Below are 20,878 nucleotides of genomic sequence, written 5' to 3'. Positions count from 1 at the left end.
AACTCCGGAGTGTTGTATAAGCGATTTGCTGTTCTCATTAAAGGAAATTTTTTATATAATGAATATATATTCATTATATATATTCAATATATATTGAAGAGATGGCAGACCTCATCTCTTGGGGGCTTCCCAGTGGTAAAGAATCCGCCTGCCAATGCAGGGGACATAGGAGACATGGGCTTGATCCCTGAGTTGGGAAGAACCCCTGGAATAGGAAATGGCAACCCACTCCAGTGTTCTTGCCTGGGAAATCCCGTGGATGGAGGAGCCCGGCAGGCTACAGTCCCTGGGGTCACAGAAGAGTCGAACGTGACTGAGCACACACAACACCCTCCTGTCTCTTGAATTTCACTCTGCATACAGTCAGTGCTGGATGACTCAGCACCAACGGCTGGCCTGTTTATGGCTAAAAGGCCACAGATGGTGATCTCGGAGAGGCAACAGTGAGCGGTGGCTTGAAGCGAGGTCTTAGTTCCCTGCCCTGGAACTGAACCTGGGATAAAAACCAGGACTCCTAGCCACTGGACTATCAACAGCTAGAGGCTAGAAGCAAATCTCCCCTGGCTCTTGCTCCCATTGAAAAATGCATTTCTTGTGGAGGCAAAAACTGTAAAAAAAGAAAAACAGGTACAAAGTTAACTGTTTCAGACACAGCAGGACAACTGGAAGAGCACAAAGAGAAACAGTTTGTTTCATTAAGACAGAGATGCACACCAGGGGAGAAAGGGTATGGGCGTCCCTTCAGTGAGGAGGAGCCCAGGGCAGATGTGGTTAAATCATGTGTATAGGGCGATTCTTTCAAGTCTTTTTTGTTGTTGTTCACTGGCTCAGTCTTGTGGAGTTTGTTCAAACTCAGGTCCATCGAGTCGGTGATGCCATCCAACCATCTCGCCCTCTGTCGTCCCCTTCTCCTCCTGCTGTCAATCTTTTCCCAGCATCAGGGTCTTCTCTAGTGAGTCGGCTCTTTGCATTATGTGGCTACCCATCCAGTAGGTCTTTGTTTACCCTTGGCCAATTAAATGGTTTCTTTTTCCACATGGGACCTACCCTAGGATCCTCCCCAACATGTGTGCACAGCTTTTTCCCAAGGTAGATTCCAGCCCAGCAGCCAATTAGGGATGGGGCTTGACATCACATATTATGGGATGGTGACCCCTCCTTTGGTATCCCCAAAGAGCCTTTCTGCACATGTGCAGTGACTCCCTTGCCCCAAGGATGGGAAATACGTGACCTCTTGGTCTTGTACTCAAACAAGGTTTTGCCCCTGTCTGTCCCCGACATAACTGATGTGTCCACAGGAGGCAAAGTCCAGCCATTTACCCTGTTCCTGTCGTCGTTTCCATCTCACAGTGCAAACAGAAGGCTGGTTGTAAATGCCTAACTTGGAGCCCACCTACTTCCTGTCTTGGGAAATGTAAACAGAAGGCTGGTTGTAAGTATCCAGCCTGAAGCCCATCTGCCTCCTGCCTCAGTCACAGGAAGGGATCCAGGGCAAGGGCACCTGAGCCCCTGGGTGACCACAAAGGTAAGGTTTGTGTCTTGATGATGTAGGACACGGTGGTCACTGAAGAAATAGGCACCCTCCCATCTCTCCCACCAGTTATACCTGAAAAGCTTGGTTTCCCCAACACCCCAAACCAAGATCAACCTGACTCTTTTTGTCCAGCCTTGGAGAAGTGTGTCCTGCAAAGCCGGCTGACCCCGCTCTGACTATGTATTGCCTCTTCCCACAGATCAGTGCCCTGCAGCAAGGCTACAGCCAGGTGCTGTGCCAAACCCTGTCTGAGAGGAACCTGGAAATCACATCCCTGAAGGACCAGGGTGAGAACTTGAGGAGGGATAATGCCATCACTTCAGGTGAGGTCCTTCTGGATTTGCTCCTGAGAACTGCCTCCCTCCCCCTGCAGACATCACCAATCTATCACTGCACCTGCCTCCCTCCCCCCACAGACATCACCAATCTATCGCTGCACCTGCCTCCCTCCCCCTGCAGACATCACCAATCTACCACAGCACCTGTGCCCATGACCTAGGTGCAGCCTCAGGGATCTCAGCAACCCACCGGGCCACCAGTGTCCATGAGTTAGAATTCTCCCTCAGGGCAGATTTCTTGCCACCCACTTCCTAGGGCAGGGCCTGATAAATACTGGAGACAATGTTGTATCTTGACCAGACTTCCCAAGTGGCTGCTGCTGCTGCTGCTGCTGCTAAGTCGCTTCAGTCATGTCTGACTCTGTGCGACCCCATAGACAGCAGCCCACCAGGCTCCCCCGTCCCTGGGATTCTCCAGGCAAGAACACTGGAGTGGGCTGCCATTTCCTTCTCCAGTGCATGAAAGTGAAAAGTGAAAGTGAAGTCACTCAGTCGTGTCCAACTCTTTGCAACCCCATGGACTGCAGCTCACCAGGCTCCTCCGCCCATGGGATTTTCCAGGCAAGAGTCCTGGGGTGGGGTGCTAGCGCCTTCTCCATCCCAAGTGGCTGGCTCAGTGGTAAAGAATCCATCTGCCAATACAGGAGATATAGGAGACCAAGGTTCAATCCCTGGTCTGGGAAGATCCTCTGGAGAAGGAAATGGCAACTGCTCAAGTATTTTTGCCTGGACATTTCCATGGGCAGAGGAGCCTGGTGGGCTACAGTCCATGGGGGTCACAAAGAATTGGACATGACTGAGCAACTGAGCACACACACACATATATCTTGTCTACGAGGTCACCTGAGCACTGGCCCCACCAGGGAGAACATAGAACATAGGGTGACTTGGGTGGCTCCACAAGCCAGCCTGCCCAAGTGCGAACTAGAACATGGACAAAATGGGGTCACCACTTTGGGTACCCATCATCTCACCCATTTTCACCTGAGTGCACTTGAGCCCAAGTGAGACCAACAGAGGTGGTTCCCTGATAAAGGGCTTGGAGGTAGGGGCAGCCCACACACAGCTGTGGCTGAGCCTGGGCTCTCTGGATTCCTTCATTCCTTCAGCATGCTGACTGAGCACCTGCGAGGTGTCAGGCCCTGTTCTAGGCTCTGGGGACAGAGCTCTGAGCAAGACAGCCAGACCCTGTACTCACTGAAGGAAAAGGACGAATAAACGAACAGCCTGCTTCAGAGAGTGGTTGTGCTGTGGAGAAAACAAACTGTGTGACGTGGTGGCCAGTGCCTCAGGGGGGACCCAAGGGAGAACAGCAGAGTGGGTGTGAAACCCTGCAACTCAGGTGGGACTTGGACCCAGGCCAGAACACGCTGTCTTTTAATTGAGGTCATACATCTGGGCTTTATTTATTCATTAATAAAGCTCAGGTTCTTGATGTCTTGTCACAGAGAGAATTCAGTGAGAGACAAAGTGATAGGTAAGAAGTGGATTTGTTTAGAGAGAAACACACTCCACAGGCAGAGAGTATGGGCCATCGCAGAAGGTGAGCGGCCCTGAAATATGAGGTGGTTAATTTTTATGGGCTGGGTAATTTCATAGGCTAATGAAAGGGAGGATTATTCCAAGTATTTCAGGGAAGGGGCAGTGATTTCCAGAAATTGGGCCACTGCCCACTTTCTGACATTGTATGATTGACCTCAGAACTGTGATGGTACTGGTGGGTGTGTTGTTGTTGTTCAGTCACCAAGTTGTATCTGACTCTTCAAAACCCCATGGACTGCAGCACGCCAGGCTTCCCTGTCCTTCACCATCTCCTGGAGTTTGCCCAAGTTCATGTCCATTGAAGCGGTGATACCATCCAACCATCTCATCCTCTGTTGCTGCTGGGTGTGTCACTTAGCTATTGCATTACAGTGAGCATATAATGAGGCTCCAAGTCCACTGGAAGTGGAATCTTCCACCAGCTTGGAAAGTGAGCAACTTTCACTTTCACTTCCCACTTTTCTCCAAAGTGATATTCAATAACGGACTAGTTATCTATTGCTATATAGCAATATCCCAAAATGTAACGAATAAAACAACAGCTGATATTTATTATCTCACCCAGTTTCTGCAGTACAGGAATTTGGGATAGAGGGGTGTGTAACTTAGTTCTCTTGAATTGCAGTCAAGATATCGGCTGGGGCATCAGTCATGTCATTGAAAGCCTTACTGGAAGCGGGAGGAACCCCTTTCAGAGTCACTGCCCATGTGGCTGTTGGCTGGAGGCCTCAGCCTCTCATCACACATACTTCTCCCAAGGGCTGCTTGAGTGTCTTCACAACATGGGGGGTGGCTTCGCCCAGAGTGAGTGGTGCAAGAGAGAACAAAGAGGAAGCCACAGTGTCTTTAATGACCCAGCCTGGGAGGACACATTGCATCATTTCCACAGCATCATGTGGGCTACCCATGTCAGCCCTATTCAGGGTAGGAGGGGCCACACAAGAGCATGAATTCCAGGAGGCAGGGATCATGGGGGCCATGCTGGAAACTGGCTGTCGTGAAACATAGTGAGTGCCATATAGGGGGGTGACAGAGGATGAGATGGTTGGTTGGCATCACTGACTCAGTGGACATGAGTTTGAGCAATCTCCAGGAGATGGTGGAGGTCAGAGAAGCCTGGCATGCTGCAGTCCATGGGGTCGCAAAGAGTCAGACACGATTTAGTGACTGAACAACAACAAATATAAGTTAGTCACTTTATGTTCTTAGGACAGACCATCTCACTTGACCCTTTCAATAACTCTGTGCAAGACATGAAGTGGGAGGTGAAATAACTTGTCCAAGACTGCCAAGCTAATAAGGGGTTAGGACAGGGCCAAACTCAAGCTAGTCGCCCCACCAAGAGTGCCCAGCAGTCCGCTCTGCCACAAGTCTGTCTCCTGGGCTCTGGAGAAGAATTCCTGGACTTCACCTGTGCTGGGCCTTTGTTTCCCAAGCCCTGGGCATGGCCTTTCCTCTTGGTTCTGCCAAGCCTGTGCCCACCAGGGGCCCCCAAAGGCTTCTCCTCCCACTGGTGCTCGCTGACTGCCCCTCATTCTCCCTGACGCCTCAAACCATGTTCCATGGTCTCTGGTCTCATTCCCGTTCTTGCTCTGGGATTCTTGGCAACAACCTCCGCAGTTCTAGGAATGCTGGCCCTGGGCTTGGAGGTTCTTGTCCGAAACTTGGCTAACAGCCGTGGTGATGCCAGGAATCCTTCCTGCCCTTTTGACCTGTGAGTTTTTGTTTTGCAGAGATGGTGTCATCTTTGCAAAAGGATATGTTAGCAAAGGATGAGCAAGTTCAACAACTAAAACAGGAGGTGAATCAACTAAAAAGTGAGAACAAGGAAAAGGATCACCAGCTTGAAGCCCTCAACTCCAGAGTGAGTGTCGGGTCATCATCAAAGTGTAGCTTCGAAAAGCAGACACGGTGCAGTCACATGTCTGCAGAGAAGTCAACTTCTCGGCAGCTTTTAAAGTACAGTATGTGGCTCAGAATAGCATGATATATTTTCAAATGCAGCAAACATTTTTTAACCCCTATGATAAATAAACCCCAGGAACAAACACACTTATTAGCATATATTGCTACTGCACAGCTTAATGTAAAACAGAATAAAATCTCTCTGTGAGCAAGGACAACCCACAGGGCTCCATCACGGTCCCAGCACCACTGGTTCTCATAACTGCCTTCAAATCAGAACGTTTGAAGATCCAGATGCAAACACACAAACTCTCATTTCTTCCCTAGACTTGGTAGGCAAGTGAAGAGTTTTTTAAATGGAACTTTATTTGCAAATCTTGCCTTCCATGCCAACTTTAGAATCCTGACTCTATAGGATAAGATTTCTCAGTATTTGTATAATGCATCTGTTTCTGCCAGTCAAGGTAAAACCTCATAGCTTTCATCTCAGGTCGTAACTCAGAGATTCCCAGCAGCTGTCTGATGGATTAGCCAGGGCTGCACGGGTGTGGGGTGGAAACATCCTGAGGTTCCAAGGAAAAGGCACGATACTGGTGCGTAGTACTACACCGAATATGGAACCAGCAAAAGGCACGAGCTTTGGAGTCCGACAGACCTGGGTCCAATCCCAGAGCTTTCTCTTACTGTAACTTATTTGGCCTTTATTTCCCTATCTGCGAAATGGGAATGACAAAATCGTTTTCCAAGACACGGGAGCCTGGTTTTAGCAGTGCTCCTCTGCCTCTGCCTCAGTCAGCTGCCTGGGCAATGCCTCTGCCTTTGTTTCTGCCAAGCAGAGTGCCCTCCTAGGCATGTGCACTCACTGTTTTAGGCGAGAGGACTGTGTGTGTGTGTGTGTGTGTGTGTGTGTGTGTGTGTTGGGGACGGGATGGGTTGCAGAGCTGGTGCTTAGTAGAAGGAATATGCAAAGACAGCCCCTGCTTGGCTCTTCCACCTCCCACATGCATCTATTTGCTTATGTCCCCTTTTCCCCTTCCTTATTGACCTTGGAGTGAGGTCACTTTTCCTCTAGGTTCTTCCAGTCTTGTTTCTATATATTACCTAGAAATCAAACAGTCAGTTATTTTACAGTGAATTTACACTATGCATATTTTTTTAAATCATAAACACAATGACTTCCCCATGCTAATAAATCAATGCTTTATCATTGGTCTTAAAAGCCACACACTTTCTCCTGGATGTACACAGTGTTATAAAGTGATCTCCTGTTATAAACAACACTTGTTTTTTTTTTCCATTGTTACTGACAGTTCTATGGAGAACATCCTTGAAGCTACAATTCACTGATTTCTCTAATCATTGTCCTTAGGGTACATATCTAAAGTGGGAATTTCTGGGTCGAAAGAAGGCACATCCATCCTTATGCTCTTAATGTCTGTTGCCAAAATGCCCTCGGAAAAGGCAGCTCTGTTTACCGCTTTGTGACCAACAGGGCAGTCGTGTCTTTGAGATGGAACCTGCACAAAAGCACTAAGATCCACCCAAACTCACTGGCCCTCCCTCATCACTCTCGATGCTCACTGAGTGAAAGCGGCTCAATTCCTCCACTAAGTACCCAGCCTCTGCAAGTCTGGACTCTCCCTGTGGTGCAGTTGGCTGGCTTTTGAAGGACAACTAAGACACTTTATTTGTCAGAACTCACAAGAGGGGTGAACCAGGAACAGCCACAGGATCCCCGTGCTTCCGTCACACAGACGGTCTGGCCTCTCATGATGCAGGGTGTGATGGAGTTAAACAGCAGAAGACAGTCTTGGGCACGCACAAAGGGACTTAGGGCCCCCAGTCAAGCCCACGTGACCAGGTTATTTTTCTCCCCAGTGCTCAGTGCTGAAAGAAGAGTTAAAGAAGGAAGATGCCCAGAAGGAGAACATGGAGGCCCAAGAGAAAGAACTAAAACTCTACAAAACCGTGCGTTGAACCTGCTCACCCCTGGGTGTCCATGGAAAGCCTAGACTTTGACCTTCAGGGCTTTGGAGGGGTTCCTTGGCCCCTTAGCTAGTACAAACTCTGGGGCTTTACGGGTGTTTCTTAATGTAATTAACGTAATTCTTTGATTTGCTTGCCTCAAAGAGATGGGTAGAAAACCCTGGAAAACATACTGTCCTAGGATTTCATGGACAGTTGGCTCTAGGCCCCTCATCAGCCCCTGGAGCTGGGCTAGAGTTGGGCTGGAGACTGGGACAGAAGGTGGCCAGGTGACCACTAGATGCTGCTAGAAATTCACCATAGTGCCTACCCCTGGACTTGTGATGCCCAAACTTTCATGATCTACTGTCTCAAGTTTTATCACAGCCATGGGCTCTGTTATTAACATGAAACGCCTCCTTAAGTATTGTTACTTAAATATTGATGCATTCGGTTTTACATCAGTTCATAAAAACAAAATAAAACGCAGACGTATCATTGGCTTTGTATGGAAGGTGAATATAAAAATTAGTACAATGAAAAGATGAGCACTAAATGTGAATGTTCACCCTCCGCGCCAGTCGAGTCCTCAAGAACATCACTAAGCATGTATTTTCCATCTGTCGAGGCCATTTTCTTCTCTCAGGGGCACTGCTATTCTCTGTCTCAAATGGGAACAAAAAGAAAAAGCTCGTTGTTCTTTTCTTCCAAACTCTGCCCATGGTGTCTTCCAAATAACTCCTATTTAGACTGAACTCAAAATATATTCCAAGGAAGGAGAATCTAATGAGTGAATGTGTCCCTTGTACTGTTTAATCCAGAATGCATGCTGATCTTCAAAAGAAACTCAAATTTTCCCTCACCCTGCACTTTCAATGCATTTGTTGAAAGAAACCCTACTTTGCTTTAAAGATGTAGAAGCATCTCCCAAGGGAAAGAATTAACCTGATCTCAGACTAGGTTTCCACCTTAACGAACTGGGTGAGGTGAGTTACAAAGTTGACTTCCCTGCTGTTGAAACTTTCTTAGCAAATCCACGGCATGGAGAAAGAAGTGAGAAAGCTCAGGGAGGAGTTGAAGAGGAGCAGTACGGAGCAGAGCCTGATCTCTAAGACACTTCGGGAAAAGAGCAAGGTATGGCAGGGATGGGTCGTCTTGGCAACTGCTCCAGGCTGGGTCTGCCAGACTCCAAAGTTCCCCTGTGTAACCACGACCCACTGCCTTCAGTCATGAAATTACCCAGGAAAGAATTGATCCATTAAATCAAGCGTGTCAATGATGTTGTTCCAACTTAAATACTCTTATTGATTTGTGTGTGTGTGTGTCTTTGTGTTCTATCAGTCATTGGGAACGTTTGGTTTTTTTTTTTAATCATCGTGATTGTAGATTTGTGTTTCTTCTTTTAATATTGACAAATTTTGCTTTATATATTGTGAGGTTGTATTACTATGTGCATATAAATTTAGAATTCTAATACTTCCAGTAGAACAAGACTTTTGATCATCATAAAATGTCCCTTTTTTTTTTAGTGTCTCTTTTCATCTCTAGTAGTGTTTTCCCCTTAACATCATCTTTGTCGTGTAGCACCATCACTGGCTTGCTGTTGGTTAGAGTTTCCATAGCATATTTTTTTCATACTTTCTCTGTTAATTTTTTAAAATTTTATTTATTTGTTTCTTTTTGGCTGTGCTGGGTTTTCATTACTGCACACAGGCTTCCTCTAGATATGGTGAGCAGGGACTGCTCTCTAGTCGCGGTGCACCGGCTTCTCATTTCAGTGGCTTCTTGTGTGGAGCGTGGGCTTTGGGCTGCAAGGGCTCAGCAGTTGTGGCTCATGGGCTTAGTTGCCCCGTGGCATGTGGACTGTCCCAGGACCAGGGATCAAGCCTGTGTCCTCTGCTTTGGCAAATGGATTCTTAACCACTGGACCACCAGGGAAGTCCTCTCTGTCAATTTTTAAGTTTTAGACATATAGCTTCCAAATAGCATATCATTTTTACAAAACCCAGTTTGACAGTCTTTTGCTTTCAGTCCATTTATGTTATCTAATCACTCATACACTGGGATTTAAATCTACTCTCTTGCCCAGTGCCAGTTGTACTCTCTGTAACTATATTGCTTTTTCTCTCCTTTCTTGCCTCCTTTTGAGTTGATGGTTTTCTGTCATTCCACCTTCCCTGTCTATTAGCTTGGAAACATTTCACTTTTTTACTATCCTTTTAACCATAGTAAGACAATAGCATTTTATCCTTGACTTGCAAAGATCTCACATTAATTAAGTTTTTCACGCTTCCATTGCTCTCTTAGTGGTCATCCTAAAGATTACAACGTGCATTCTTTTTTAATTAATAAACGTATTTCTTTGGCTGTGCTGGGTTTTAGTTGCAGATCGTCACTGTGGCACGTTCGACCTTCAGTTGCAGCATGCAAACTCTCCATTTGTGGCATGTGGAATCTAGTTCCCTGACCAGGAATTGAACCCGGGCCCTTGGCATTGGGAGCGCAGAGTCTTAGCCACTGGACCACCACAGAAGTACTTACAATGTACATTCTTAACTTACCAAGATGTAGTATTAGTTGATAATTATGCCCTTCTCCTTGACAATGTAGTGAATTTAGAACACCCTGACTGCACTTAACCCCTCCAGATTTGTCAGTCATTGCTGTCATTTTCTAAACTCCTCTCTATAGTTATTAATAAAGCCCCTAAAGATATTATTGGCATTTTTATATAGTGAGGATCATATGCACACGTTACTCTTACTGTTGCTTGTCTTTTCTGCCTCTCTGATCATCCATCTGCATTCATTTTTCTTGTCTCTGAAGAATACCCTTTAGTGTTTTCCTTCACTGTAGCTCTGTTGATGACAGTCTCAGATGTGTCTGTGTGTCTATCTTGAAATGATATTTAACCTTCATTCTTAAAACACATTTGACTGCCTATTGAATTCTACAATGGCAGTTCTTTTCTTTCAGCACCTTAGAAACAGCATTAGGTATGTCACTGCTGTCTTTTGGCTCCTGTTATTTCTATTTAGAAGTCATCTGTAAGCCTTATTGATGTACCTTTGCAAAATCTGTCTTTTTCTCTGGCTGCTTTTAAGATTTCCTTTTCCCTGGATTTCCAGCAGTCTTATCATGATTTATCTAGGTGCAGATTCATTTTTCTTTGCCTTGTTCAGAGCTCATCAGGGCTTCTTGAATCCCTGGCTTGGTGTTTTGTGCTAGTTCTGGCCCTCAGGCTCTATTGCACACAGGCAGCGGGGCGCTACCAGGGCCTCGGAACAGAGAACCAGCATGTGACATTCGCAGCCACTAATGGTGAAAACGGTAGGTGCACTTTCTCACGCTGGGCATCACCACCAAACATTTCATCTCTTCCCTCTTCACAACAGCGCCATGACCTAGAGAGCACCCTCCCCATTTTACAGATGAGAAAGTCAAGACCGCGTGTTAACTAGCAGTGTAACTAGCCCGGTCGCATAGTTTTGGCTGACTCCAGGTTGGTCTGACTCCAATCACTACTGTGTAGCCAACAGCCACGTGCAACTGTTCACACTGATATTAATCAAAATTAAATACACTTTGAAATTCATTTCCTCGATCACACCAGCCCGTGTTTCGAGCGCTGGATCACCAGATGTGGTTTCTGGCTGCTGTATTAGATGATACAGAGTCAGAGCATCTGTATCGTTGTGGAAAGTTCTGTAGGTCAGAGCTGCCCTACAGCTGGCTAACCCTCACAGTACCGCAAGGCGCTAAACTTGAGGCGAGGAGGCCAGCTGCCACAGCCCAGCATGTCACCTGAGAGGGGTGGAGGACAGGCGTGGAGAGCACCAGGCGTGACGGAGGGAGCAGGGCAGCCCCTGAAGTTGCCTGAGGCTCAGGAGTGGGAATGGGGGGCTGTTCGTGGAGAACACAGATAAGGGCAGAGTCCAGGGTTGGACTTGGCTTCTGTGGTGTATGGAAATGCCACTGAAATACAAGTCAGAGCATGTTTAGATCTGGAAGGAAACTAAGGCCCCAGAGAGGTGGCTTTTCCAAGGTACCAGAGCTGGGTAGTCGCTCTACCTCTGTATACTCTACTCAGAGGAAAGCTCCAAAGAGCTCTTCTGGGTCTTTTATTACATCTCTGTGATCCCCCTTGTAAGATCCCTAATCAACACGGCCCATGGGATTTGTTTCAGCACAAAGTCTTTCCATTTATTTATGAGCATTTGCCTGGTTTCCTGTTGGTGCCAGAGCCCTGGGCTCAGTAGGTATGTCCCTGAAATGACTAGGTGTGTCCCTGAAAGGAGCAGCTGCAAGGCCCACACTTGCCAGCAGATGGTAGCATCGAGCACTCCCAGGCTCACCTCAGCTTGCCCCGTTACCCAAGCAAGGGAGGATTAGACAAGCAAGCTTCTGCACTTCAAACGCTTTCTTTTGCAGGCTGCGATTCTTAATAGACGTTTCTGAGCAAGCCTCTAGAGAAGTTTCCACCAGTGGGTGTGCTCAAAGTGGTGATGACAAATAGTTATGATGATAAAACCCAGTAATAACACTGACCAAGGACCTTTCGTGGAGTCTTAGAAGGAGGCTGCATGGCAGATATTCCCATTCACCTTTTAAAAAATATATTTATTTATTTGGTTGCACAAGATCTTAATTGCTGCACGTGGGATCCTCTATCTTCGTTGCGGCATGTGGGATCTAGGTCCCTGACCAGGGATCAAACCTGGGTGCCCTCCATTGAGAGCAAGGAGACTTAGCCACTGGACCACCAGGAAATTCCCCACCCACCTTTTATAGGTCACACCAATATTTACCACACTCACAGACCTGTAAGCACTATTCCAAATATTTTAAATTCCCACAATAACTCTGTGCTGCAGTACAGGTACCATCATCCCCATTTGACAGATGAGAACACTAAGTCACAGAGCAGTGAAATCACTTTCCCAGGGTCACACATCTTGCTAGGGACCGAGCTGGGATTGGAGTCTGTGATAGGACATAGTCGAGCCCAGGGTGCAGAGCTCAGCTCCTTCTCTTAAGGGGTATCTCCCTGTGAGTTTATCTCCACCCTGTGTATCCCATGACCCCTGCCACGGGGCCACAGCTGTCCCTACCCCTCAAGGACTCCCCCACTGCCATTAGCACCACCCCACCCAGAAGAGTTCCCCCAGAGGGCGTGATGATCACATTAGCAGCAAGCCCATGCTTTCATCATCCTTTCAGGTTGAAGAGAAGCTTCAGGAGGATTCCAGAAGGAAATTGCTTCAGCTGCAAGAAATGGGGAACAGAGAAAACCTCATTAAAGCCAATTTGGAAAGGGCAGTAGGTCAGGTAGGCGTGCTGCCAAGCCCCTTCATGGCCCACTGCTCTCCACGGAGCCCTGCGCCCAAGAGGCCGGCGGGGATGAGTGAGAAGGAGGATGGCCTGGTTTAATTTCACCCACTTATCCCTGGGGACAGGGCTCCCGAGTCCCAGTGGATGTCGCTAAAAAGGCTTTTCCTGCTGGGAAGCTGCCCACACTGGTGTTTGCCATCACCTGAGACCCTGACCAAGCAGCCAGTCCCAGGTCAAGGCCCACCCCGGTGAACCAGCCGTGCGGGTCCCTTTTAGGGAGGGTTTGAGCCTTTCAACCTCAGTGGTGTTTCTAGCACTTTCTCCTTCACATTTTTTTTGTCTTGACATGTACAGCCAGTGATCTTTCTTCCTCTGGGTCTCCAGACGCTCTAGTCAGTATCCACAGGGGATGCCACTTTTCTGTTTGTTTTTGTTTTGTTCTGTTTTGTTTGGCCAAGCCACGTGGCTTGCAGAATCTTAGTTTCCCAACCAGTGATCAAACCCGTGCCCCCTGCAGTGGAAGCGCAGAGTCTTAACCCCTGAACCACTAGGGAAGTCCCGCCACTTTTCTTAATGAAGTATTAATAATATGCAGGTCAAGAAGCAACAGTTAGAACTGGACAGGGAACAACAGACTGGTTCCAAATCGGAAAAGGAGTACTCCAAGGCTGTATACTGTCACCCTGCTTATTTAACTTATATTTAACTTATGCAGAGTACATCATGTAAAATGCTGGGCTGGATGAAGCACAAGCGGGAATCAAGACTGCCAGGAGAAATATCAATAACCTCAGATATGCACATTAACACCACCCTTATGGCAGAAAGCAAAGAAGAACTAAAGAGATGAAAGTGAAAAAGTTGGCTTAAAACTCAACATTCAGAAAACGAAGATCATGGCATCTGGTCCCATCGCTTCATGGCAAATAGATAGGAAAACAATGGAAACAGTAAGAGGCTTTATTTTGGGGGCCTCCAAAATCACTGCAGATGGTGACTGCAGCCATGAAATTAAAAGACACTTACTCCTTGGAAGAAAAGCTATGACCAACCTAGATAGCATATTAAAAAGCAGAGACATTACTTTACCAACAAAGGTCTGTCTAGTCAAAGTTGTGGTTTTTCCAGTAGCCATGTATGGATGTGAGAGTTGGACTATAAAGAAAGCTGAGCACCAGAGAATTGATGCTTTTGAACTATGGTGTTGGAGAAGACTCTTGAGAGTCCCTTGGACTGCAAGGAGATCCAACCAGTCCATCCTAAAGGAAATCAGTCCTGAATATTCATTGGAAGTACTGATGCTGACACTGAAACTCCAATACTTTGGCCACTTGATGCAAAGAACTGGCCATTGGAAAAGGCCCTGATGCTGAGAAAGATTGAAGGCAGGAGGAGAAGGGGACAACAGAGGATGAGATGGTTGGATGGCATCACCGACTGGATGGACATGAGTTTGAGTAAGCTCCGGGAGTTGGTGATGGACAGGGAAGCCTGCTGCAGTCCATGAGGTTGCAAAGAGCCGGACACGACTGAGTGACTGAACTGAACTGTATAGTAGAATTAATAATAGAACCCAGATTATCACAGCTCATGCAAATGGAGATTGGCAAGGTGGGGAGCAGGCTCTGACTCAGCAGGTCTGGGGGTGCCATCTCCCAGGGTCTGACCCAAGATGGCCCAGCAGCCCTTCCTCTTACACGTGGCGCAGACATGATGGCCAGAACATGCAAACAAGGCCTCAAAAAAAACTAAGGGAGGGCAGACGAGATCCCAGGATGGGGCACTGCCCCTGTGGAAGGTGGCCCACCCAGGGCAGCCCACCTTGGACCCCTCCACAAGTCACCCCTCTCCTGGCAACCATGGCTCCAGGAGGACAAGAACATTTTGCATGTATGTATGTTTGTGCTTTTCTTCTTCTGGGCGGATGAGTCCACCTCGTCACTCATTGGATTCTCAGAAGGGTCTGTAAACTACCCAGAAAGGTTAAGAACCACAGTCCTTAAAGGAGCACTCCAGCCCACCCAGCCCAGCTCCCGAAGCCCTTCCATGTGGTGGCATCCAAGCCTGAACCAGCAGTATGACTGGGCACTGTCCCCTACGCTGAACTCCAGAAGCACCCACAGGTTAAATGATGATGATTGTGCCTCTTGGCAGGTATTAAAGCCTCTTCAACAAACATCCACACCATCACCCCCAGTGTCCCCTCTCCTGCAGGGCACTGACCCTTAGCAAGGGAGAGAGCCCACCGCTCTGGGCTTCCCTTGGTGCACCTGGCCTACCCCTGCCCCTGCCAGCGCTCTGCACCCCCAGCACACACCCACCTTGAGAGTATGGTCTGTGCCACTTGCCAGGAGCCTGGTCATGCCTCCAGCCAGAGCTCATTCAGGAAGACCCTTAGAGACACAGAGATTCCTCCAGGACTTGAGAGAGTAAGGATGAGGCCTCTCTGTGCTGCCCTGGCCTTCCCACATCACCCTCTTGTCCACAGCCAGCTCCCTGCCTGAGGTCATGCCCTTCCCCAGGCAAGTGACTCCAGAACTGACTCCTGTTGTCCAGCAGGACCTGTCCCTCCACTCAGAGCAGTCCCATAGGGTGCCTCTGGTGGTGATGCGGGCCATCACCCATGGGGCCCTGCCTACATAACCTCTTCCTCGGGCAAGTTAGGACCCTCCCCTTGGTCATGAAACCAACAGACGGCCCAGAATCCCTCAGATCACCCAGCTGGCTCCCGGCAAGCTGGCTGCAGAGCTGTCTTAAAGGAGAGTCATAATTCCTCTCCTTGGCTTTTCAGAACTTCCTGGTGTGCAGCAAACTCCTGTGTCTTGGGACCCATTGACATTCACATTGATTCCCCAGCTGTTACGGTCCTTCAGGCTCTATTTTAGAGTCTTTCGTGACCACATTTTTGCCTGTGAGCCAAAAACCCAAGCCAAGGGCCATCATGTTGGTAAACTTCCAGAGAGGGTTGGGCTTGTTTGCCTCTCAGGTCTCTCATGAACCTGGAACACCTTGAACTTGTCATTCTAGAAGCCCTGATTCTAATGTAACTATATTCTTTCATCAACTGTAATCTGAAGACACCAGAAGCAGGGAGATAGTCAATAAAAGCTGGCCGAACTGAAGGCGAGGACTCTGAACACCTGCCAAGTCAGTTGTTTCTGTTACAGGCATTCGATGAACACTTATTGAGTGCCTGCTGGGTGCCAGGCTCCGGGGACCCTGAGGGGAATACAGCAGGCGTCATCTTCAGGACACAAGACCTAAGGCACAAAATGGCAGCAGGCTGCTCATCCTTCTCTCCCCGGGCACCCTGGCTGATTACACAGTTTACTCGGGCTGACAGCCTCAATATTTATCTCACAGCCTGGTGCCAGCGTACCAATTACGGAAGAGCGCTCCCGGCCCCAGACTTCCCACTGGATAATTGGCAGTGAGTGGCTCTTCTGAGGGCCTGAGACGTATGTGAGCTGCACACGCACATCGGCTGGGTTAGGCGGGCATGCCTGAAAAGTCGTTAAAACCTACTGTCCCCCTCTCTTGTGTGGGCATTGCCCCTTCCGGTGAGAGGTGAAGGTGTTAATAATCCGTTTGCCTGCGTGCTTAGTCACTTGGTCGTGACCAACTCTTTGCAACCCCATGGAGTGTAGCCTGCAGGCTCCCCCATCCATGCAATTTTTCAGGCAAGAATACTAGATTGGGTTGCCATTTCCTACTCCAAGGGATCTTCCGGACCCAGGAGTTATACCCACATCTCTTGTGGCTCCTGCATTGGCAGGCGGATTCTTTACCACTAGGACCACCTAGGAAGCCCCAACCATAGTGACCATTAATGGTGTGCAGAGCCTTCTAACCGATTTCTCCCAGACCCAGCAGTGGAAGTGCCTCCTGAAGCCTTGCGGCTGCAGCTGCACCACTCATTCCATCACCTTCCCTTTCTTTGTGCTGCAGCTGGAGCATTTCAGAAGTCAGGTCATCAAGGCCACCTACGGACGAACGAAGCCGTTCCAGGACAAGCCCGTCTCTGATCAGCAGGTTCGTCCCTCTTCCCCACTTTCTTCCTCGGGGACCCAGGACTCCAGACACTGGGAGCATATGTTTCTGTTTTTTGTTGGTGGCGCATATTTTTCACACTGTTGCTACACCATGAAGATTTGTTTTGATATTCCGGGATTTCCTGGCTTTTGGAGTAAAAGCCAGTGAAACTCCTTGAAGTGTTTCTGTGAAAATCAAATGGAACCACCCAGGCTTGTGTCTGGTCTCCAGGCCTGCATGGTCCACCTCCGTTAGTCCCACGAGGAAAGAGCCTCTCCATAGAGCAGGCGTCCTGGCTCGTTCCTCCTGAAGAGGGCAGCCGGCAGCGAGGCTGTGCCTCTGGCGTAAGGACTGACTTGTTATTCTGTTTGTCTCCTCCAACCCTGTGTTGGCATGCGGGTGAAAAATTCACACCATGGACTGCTCTCAGATAGCCTAGCCTTCTCTTTCAGGCCCCACAGCATCAGGCTCAGCGTGATGAATCACTCTCAGAGTTCCGAAGAATCTAGAACACACACGGGGCCACATGACAAGCCTTTGGCTCTTAAAAATCATCTCTGATCCTGGGGAACATGCCCTGGTTGGTGACAGAGCCGACATTCCCTCCAGAGCCATCACCCAAACATGCCAGGACCTCCCTCCCCAACCCTGCGGAGATGGGAGCTCAAGCCCATGCCTTCCCCCAACCCAGGGCCCCTCCCGCCAGAGCCACCCTGCGATGTCAGTCTTTTTTTTTTTTCCCCCATTAGTTAATAGAGAAGATCACCCAGGTCACTGAGGACAACATCAACTTTCAGCACAAAAAGTGGACCCTGCAGAAGGAGACCCAGCTTGGCCTCTGCCAACAGGAGGAGATCACAGACAGCGTTGAGAAGCTGAAGAAGGCCTTAGACAGTTGCCAGGTGCCCTCCTCCGCTTCTCACCCATGCCCCCCGTGGCTCACGTTGTGCTCCTTGTTCAGGAAATCGTCCGGCTCCGCTTTTCTGCCCACCTTCTCTCTTGCTGGAGATATCTGTTTGAGGTAGAAAACAAAGGACCTCAAAAACTGCCTCCCAGGTGAACTTGGTGTGGCCAAGAAAAAGCTGCCCGACACTCCCCTTTGGGAGGCCCCTGGACCTCAGGGGAAGAAATGTTGTTGTTGTTCAGTCACTCAGTTGTGTCTGACTCTTTGCGACCCCGTGGACTGCAGCACGCCAGACTTCGCTGTCCTTCACCGTCTGCTGAAGTTTGTTCAAACTCATGTCTGTTAAGTCAGTGATGCCATCCAACCATCTCATCCTCTGTTGCCCCCTTCTCCTCTTGCCCTCAAAATAGCCCTAGGTTATTTCCAGAGAAACCAAGAAAACATCCTGCTCTTTATTTTCATTTTTCTTTTTTGTCCCAGCAATGGAAAGGCTGCTCTTACCCTAGTCGCCTTTGACTCTGGAGGAGACAAGACTGGTTCTGACCGACCACCACCCCCCACCTCCCAGCCCCCACCCAGAGAACCAGCTTTATCAGAGCAGGCAGCTGCTTCTGCTTTCTCTGGAAATAAGCAGCTGCTATTTGGGGAGTCTGTGTGAATGTTGGCTTGTCAGCACTTTTTCAAGTCAGGAAATCGGACTTTCTGACCAGCTTATGTGTTGATCTCAGCAGGAATTTTGTAGCCAAATTTGGTTCTTGTTTCAGCCAAATTGTCCTTGGCAGTTTGGCTTTGGAATTGCCTGTACCTAAACAAGGGATCTCTTCCTTTTTCTGTTCTGTTTTTTTTTTTTTTTTATTTTGTTTATTGGCTGTACCAGAGATTATTTGCAGCATGTGGGACCTTCAATCTTCATTGCTGCATATGGGATTTTTTAGTTGTGGCACGTGGGATCTAGTTCCCTGGCCAAGGATCAAACCCGAGCCCACTGTACTGGGAACACGGAGTCTTCACCACTGGACCACCAGGGAAGTCCCTTTTTTTGCTTTTTATTTTATACTGGGGTATAGGAGAAGGCAATGGCACCCCACTCTAGTACTCTTGCCTGGAAAATCCCATGGATGGAGGAGCCTGGAAGGCTGCAGTCCATGGGGTCGCTGAGGGTCGGACACAACTGAGCAACTTCACTTTCACTTTTCTCTTTCATGCACTGGAGAAGGAAATGGCAACCCACTCCAGTGTTCTTGCCTGGAGAATCCCAGGGACAGTGGAGCCTCGTGGGCTGCTGTCTATGGGGTCGCACAGAGTCGGACATGACTGAAGCGACTTAGCAGCATAGCGGACTATATCTTGGGCTTCCCTTGTGGCTCAGCTCGTAAAGAATCCGCCTGGAATGTGGGAGACCTGGGTTCAATCCCTGGGTTGGGATAATCCACTGGAGAAGGGAAAGGCTACCCACTCCAGTATTCTGGCCTGGAGAATTCCATGGACTGTATAGTCCTTGGGGTCGCAAAAAGTCAGACACGACTGAGCGACTTTCACTCTCATAGCCAATTAACACACCGTGTTGTGGTAGTTTCAGGTGAACAGTGAAGGGACTCAGACATCCATATACACGCATCCATTCGCCCCCAGACTCCCCTCCCATCCAGGCTGCCACATAACTTTGAGAGAGTTCCATGTGCTATACAGTAGATACTTGTTGGTTATCCATTTTAAATATAGCAGTGCCCAGCAGCCATTAATTCATTCTCTAAGTCTGTAAACATGGGGTCTCTTTGACCATCGAAAGTCCCAATTAAAGTGCACACAAAATAAAAGCTGCCCCCTCGTCCGCCCACCCTAAAAGGCAGCTAGAAGTGGGCCATCCCAGGGCACTTCCTGCTTCAAGAACTCATCAAGAACACCGCTCTCTGCAGGTCACGGCGGCCGGGTGCTATTTCTGGCAATGGTGCCCTGGCTCCTCACGACCTCATCTCTTTCCAGGCTTGCATGAAGATGTCGTGCTGCAGCAACGACCTGAGGAAGGAGGTCAGCTTCCTGCAGCACCTGCAGGTGAGCCCACCTGTCTCGGGGCTCCAGAGGGTGTCACTGGACATCCTGCGCCTGTCGCTGTCCTGGCTGGAGGAGACCGAGCACCTCCTCCAAGACGTGGGCATCCAGTTCTCCAGCTCCAACAAAGGTAACGGCAGCCCTCTTCTCCTGTAGTTGCATGACTGAAATGTCGCGTCAAATCTGATCACGACGGGACATCTGTTGAGGGAGGCTTCTTGTTGGGTGTGCGGCCAAGCGTTCCTTTCTCCAGACTTAACTTCGTTTCACCACTTGAGAAGTGATGTTCCAGGAAAAGAGTATACACAAGTGAGACATGACTGCTGGAGAAAAACGAGATGTGACAGAGGCAATAGGAAGAAGCAAAATTATGCCAAATCTTCTCTCTTAGAAGTTACCACATACATATAAAAATACACTGTTTTTAGAGCAGTTTTGGTTTCACAGCAAAATTGAGAGGATGATATGGAGATTTCCGAGGTACCCTCCATCGCCACTCATGCCCAGCCCCCCAGTTATCAACATCAGCACCAGAGAAGTACAACTGTTGCAGCTGATGAATCTACATGGACACATCATAATCACTCAAAGCCCCTGGTTTACATTGGAAAGAAAAGTCAGAGTTGCTCAGTCATGACCGACTCTGTGAACCCATGAGGCCAGCATACTGGAGTGGGTAGCCTTTCCCTTCTCCAGGGGATCTTCCCAACCCAGGGATTGAACCTAGGTCTCCCACATTGTTGGGGTGGAGGATTCTTTACCAGATGAGCCACAAGGGAAACCCAAGAATACTAGAGTGGGTAGCCTATTCCTTCTCCAACGGATCTTCCCCACCCAGGAATCGAACCAGGGTCTCCTGCGTTGCAAGTGGATTCTTAACTAACTGAGCTATCAGGGAAGTGATCAGGTTTACTTTGGGGTTCACTCCTTTTAATTTTAATTTTACTGGAGTGTAGTTGATCTGCAGTGTTGTGTAGGGTTTACTCTTGTTGTACATTCTATGGATTTGGGCTTGGACAAATGTGTGATAACATGTAGCTACCATTATAATATCATACGGAATAGTCTCATTGCCCTGAAAATCCTCTGTGCTTCCTCCCCGACCTCCAGTCCCTGGCAACCACAGATCTTTTTTATTGTCACCATGGTTTTTTGCCTTTTCTAAAATATCATATAGTTGGGATCATACAACCTTTCAGATTAGTTTCTTTTACTTAGTAATATGCATTTAAGTTTCCTCTAAGTTTTTTCATGGCTTGACAGCTCTTTTTTTAGTGC

At 48.4% G+C, this 20,878-nt stretch overlaps 1 protein-coding gene across 1 annotated transcript in view; it reads left to right on the top strand.

Moving 5' to 3' along the window:
- FHAD1 (forkhead associated phosphopeptide binding domain 1) overlaps positions 1-20,878 on the top strand; it is a 165,213-nt gene that overhangs the window by 75,201 nt on the left and 69,134 nt on the right. Inside the window, exons 8-15 of the mRNA XM_055582628.1 lie at positions 1,734-1,857; positions 5,148-5,278; positions 7,198-7,287; positions 8,314-8,418; positions 12,505-12,612; positions 16,564-16,647; positions 17,397-17,549; positions 19,535-19,730. Coding sequence (XP_055438603.1) covers positions 1,734-1,857; positions 5,148-5,278; positions 7,198-7,287; positions 8,314-8,418; positions 12,505-12,612; positions 16,564-16,647; positions 17,397-17,549; positions 19,535-19,730 — 991 coding nt within the window. The remainder of the gene's footprint in view (positions 1-1,733; positions 1,858-5,147; positions 5,279-7,197; positions 7,288-8,313; positions 8,419-12,504; positions 12,613-16,563; positions 16,648-17,396; positions 17,550-19,534; positions 19,731-20,878) is intronic.

This window comes from Bubalus kerabau, chromosome 5, assembly GCF_029407905.1.
Source record: "Bubalus kerabau isolate K-KA32 ecotype Philippines breed swamp buffalo chromosome 5, PCC_UOA_SB_1v2, whole genome shotgun sequence".
Taxonomy (NCBI): domain Eukaryota; kingdom Metazoa; phylum Chordata; class Mammalia; order Artiodactyla; family Bovidae; genus Bubalus; species Bubalus kerabau.
This window is presented reverse-complemented; position numbering and strand designations above follow the sequence as displayed.